Source organism: Formica exsecta, unplaced genomic scaffold (assembly GCF_003651465.1).
Source record: "Formica exsecta isolate Colony F162 unplaced genomic scaffold, ASM365146v1 scaffold282, whole genome shotgun sequence".
NCBI lineage: Eukaryota > Metazoa > Arthropoda > Insecta > Hymenoptera > Formicidae > Formica > Formica exsecta.
In genome coordinates this window covers 535,142-538,626 of record NW_021850084.1, presented here as the reverse complement: position 1 = coordinate 538,626, position 3,485 = coordinate 535,142, and the positions used below count along the sequence as shown (strand labels likewise).

Genomic DNA, 3,485 nt, shown 5'->3' with positions numbered 1-3,485 from the left:
AATATTATCAAAAAGCTCTTTCAAAAAAAAATAAACCACAAAAAAAAAAAAAAAAAAAAAAAAAAATATTCCCAATTGATTCTTTCATTTTTCGGGACGTAGCGAGAAAACGCACAATCTCTCCTCCGCTAAAACCGTGACGCCCATTTGAAATTTTTGCGAAACTGATGATCTTTGTTTCTCCATTCCCGAATATTTATTATATTGTACTATCCAACATCTGTCTCTGCCCGCCGGACAATGTCAAACGCACTCGAACGAAAAGATTCTCCTCGACAATTATATAAATTTAACGAGCATTCGAACTCGATTCGCGAGACAAATGCGAGACGATGTACCGTATAAATCCGCAGGGCCTTTATACTCTTTATGATTTGCTAATATACCCTCTTTAATAATCAGGCAACGATTATATGCGCGGGCATTTTATGGGATGTCGAATTCTATACATATAATGTAGCGTACGCTACTCTAGCGGTTGGATCACCGCAACGCTCAAGATGATGCCGTGATCAGGCTCCACGTACTCCTCAGAATCAGCGCGTTACGGTTTACGCACTTTCAGCACCCGTGTTGTATGAGGAGTCTGCGCGCATGTTTCACGCCATAAGGAACGACACTGGGAAACACGAGCAATAAGGAAAGAAATAGCGACCTGAAAAAAAACATCTTGGGATTCATTATGCAATAATACAGCGTGTTACAGCAATAATTTTCTTTGGTGATGATCGTGATTCCTAGTGATGTTTCTTATATAGCCCGAGTGTCATTCTGTACATTTTGCATCGATTTCCTACCTTGCCTGCATTTTGAAAGCACTATAAATGAATAACGAAGTAAAACGGAGAGATAGAGGAGGAATCTAGGCGCTTTAGGATTTTGAATCACGAAAGCTAATAGAGCGAGAGGAAAGACGGAAGAGAGAAGAAGCGCGTAGAGAGGCAGACGGAAGTAAAGACCATGTAAATACATACGCTGAAAGTAGTGAAATATCGAGAGAAACCGGACAAACGAGGACTACTAATCGCCTCGAGAACAAAACAAGCAATATTTAGTTATTATCATCTCGTAATAATTAAACGATAAAGCTCCAACTGTAGCGTGCACGTACGCGTGCACGCGCTCGTATATATTTAAACGCGACTATAAATTAAATGTTAATTATCCTTACACTTTGTGTATGTATGTATGTGTGTATATATATATGTATATATATGTATATATATATATGTATATATATGTATATATATGTATACAGTGAAATTGTTACGCATTTATTATCATTATTATTAAATAGGTAATGCTCAATTAGCATTTGTTTCTTAAAATAAAGAATAAATATATGGCTGTTGGATATTTATATGCACTATATCACTATCACATCCCCATACGTTGTTACAATATAATATTATTTCTTGTGTTGTTAATGGTCGGATAATGAAAACGAAATTATGTTCGATTATAATTCGATTACATACGAGAAGAAAAAGACATGGATATGGATGTGACGTTGATACCACAGGATTGAAGCCACAGGAGTGGAACCATCAGGGCAATTGGTTTCCAAATTTTTATTGTAAATTGATCTACAATCACCATATCCTGATTCATCGCTGTTACATCATTATTATAAATAATAAAATGCCACAGCAACGTTATCCGCGCATGCGTGTCACTTATTATATCCACACATATGTATGTATATACATACGTGCAATCCATCGATTCGAATTTGTCGATGCGAGCCCGAAATCTTTCATAATTTCGTGCCATAAAACAAGATCATTTAATAATTTGTTTTCTTTAAGATTCAAATTTTGCTAATTTTTCGCCATAAAAACTGATACTGTTGGCAAACTGCAGCCGTGCAAGGCTTGCAGTTGTCGAAAAATAAAAGAAAAGGAAGCTATCTAAATTGTTACATATAAATTTTGCACTTGCATCATTGATCTCCCCTAAATGGAGATGCGAGTAAGTCTTTTTTCCAGTACACATATTGTGAGAGAATATAATATACAATTCTATAGTAATTAGAAAAATAATACGATTTCGCCCTGTTAATGGAAACAATTAACTATATGCGTAATGTACCACATGTGTGATTTATGCGGGTATGGACATTCGAGTAGGTTGTCAGTTAATCAATTCCCTGGAAACAATACGAGAAACGGGACTCACTTCACACCAGCTGTTGCAAAATATATCGATTGACGCGTTACTTTATACGTCACCATCGCATTTTGGATGTTTAATGCATGCCGTTAAAAATTAGCAAAAATCTGATAGTCTTACCTTATCAAGGTACAGGACTGTCTGTTCCACTCCCACTGTTGGTCCCAGCTTCTGTCTTGGTAGCGGCCACCCGATCACCTCGCTTAGAAGTTTTCGATAACGACGCTACTTCCTTCAGCAAACTAGATATCTTATGCTGCATATTAGAAATTTTCGCTTCATATTCCTTTTCCGATGCTTTCATTTTATTGCGCAGCTCGGTCTCGGATGTGAAATTTTTCGCCTTAAGTTCGGTAATCTGCAATCAAAATGTCGGTATTTATTTTATCACTCTTATCTGTTTCGGGAAACGGGAACTTCCGGGAATTTATTTACGCACTTGTCTATCTTTTGCTAGTAATTGACTGTCTTTTATACTAATTTGCTTTTGAAGATGCGCTATCTTTTCTTTGAGTTGCGTAACCGCCACAACGTGATCCGAACTGTTTGGATCGTGCGGATCGTGCATTCCAACCATCCGCGCCGCTTTCACGGGAGTGGGACCATTCGTGTCTCCGCCCTCAGATTGCGGCGGCAACTTCGTCACATCGACTCTGTGCGGTCTTTTATTGTGGCCTTTTAACCTACAATGGAAAGCGTGAAACATAAACGAGAGTTCCGCTGATGCAACTTGCAAAGTTTACCGAAAACATGTCTTGCATAGATTTGAAAAATTGTAATGTCCACGCGATATTAAGGCTACCAAGCGCAGAGTTACCTTGTGACATTATGTATTTGAATAATTACTTTTGTTCTTTGTGTTTTGCAGCCCGTTGTTGTGCCATTTTCATATGCGCCCTTCTCTCTGCATCTGATTGCTTTGTCTTTGCCAATGCTCGTTTATACGACAATGTACAGAGCCAACACAATAACTTGCCATCTACCTAAAAACCAGAACATCACCATAATCGATTTAGTAGCATTATGGTAGGGTAGAGATTTATTACCATGTACCAACAAGAGAGAGAGGGAGAGAGAGAGAAAGAGGTCTTAGCTGTAGAAATTACACTTGATGTTTATTCGCTCTCTCTAAAAAAAGAAAAGAAATTGTGACAGAAAGTCAAACATACAAATTCAGAAAATATAACTATTATAGCAAAATTGCAAATGCAGCTACTCTCGACTATCCAAAATAATAAAATAGATTGTCAAATATATATCTGTAAAGTGTACAGAAAACTGTATATATAAATTTTAAAAATTAATTTTTTCCA

General features: G+C 37.1%; 1 protein-coding gene across 3 annotated transcripts in view; it reads right to left on the bottom strand.

The window, feature by feature from the left end:
• Positions 1 to 3,485, bottom strand: part of LOC115237184 (protein FAM76A) — a 47,656-nt gene that overhangs the window by 42,193 nt on the left and 1,978 nt on the right. Inside the window, exons 4-7 of one of the 3 annotated variants that reach the window (XM_029810065.1) lie at positions 3,019 to 3,155; positions 2,612 to 2,855; positions 2,293 to 2,530; positions 1,557 to 2,188 (exon numbers count right to left, since the gene is read on the bottom strand). In XM_029810065.1, the coding sequence (XP_029665925.1) occupies positions 2,297 to 2,530; positions 2,612 to 2,855; positions 3,019 to 3,155 (615 nt within the window). In that variant the 3' untranslated portion in view covers positions 1,557 to 2,188; positions 2,293 to 2,296. Of the gene's footprint in view, positions 1 to 1,556; positions 2,189 to 2,292; positions 2,531 to 2,611; positions 2,856 to 3,018; positions 3,156 to 3,485 lie in introns of those variants that run through there. The other 2 variants (XM_029810064.1, XM_029810066.1) reach the window with 2 other exon arrangements.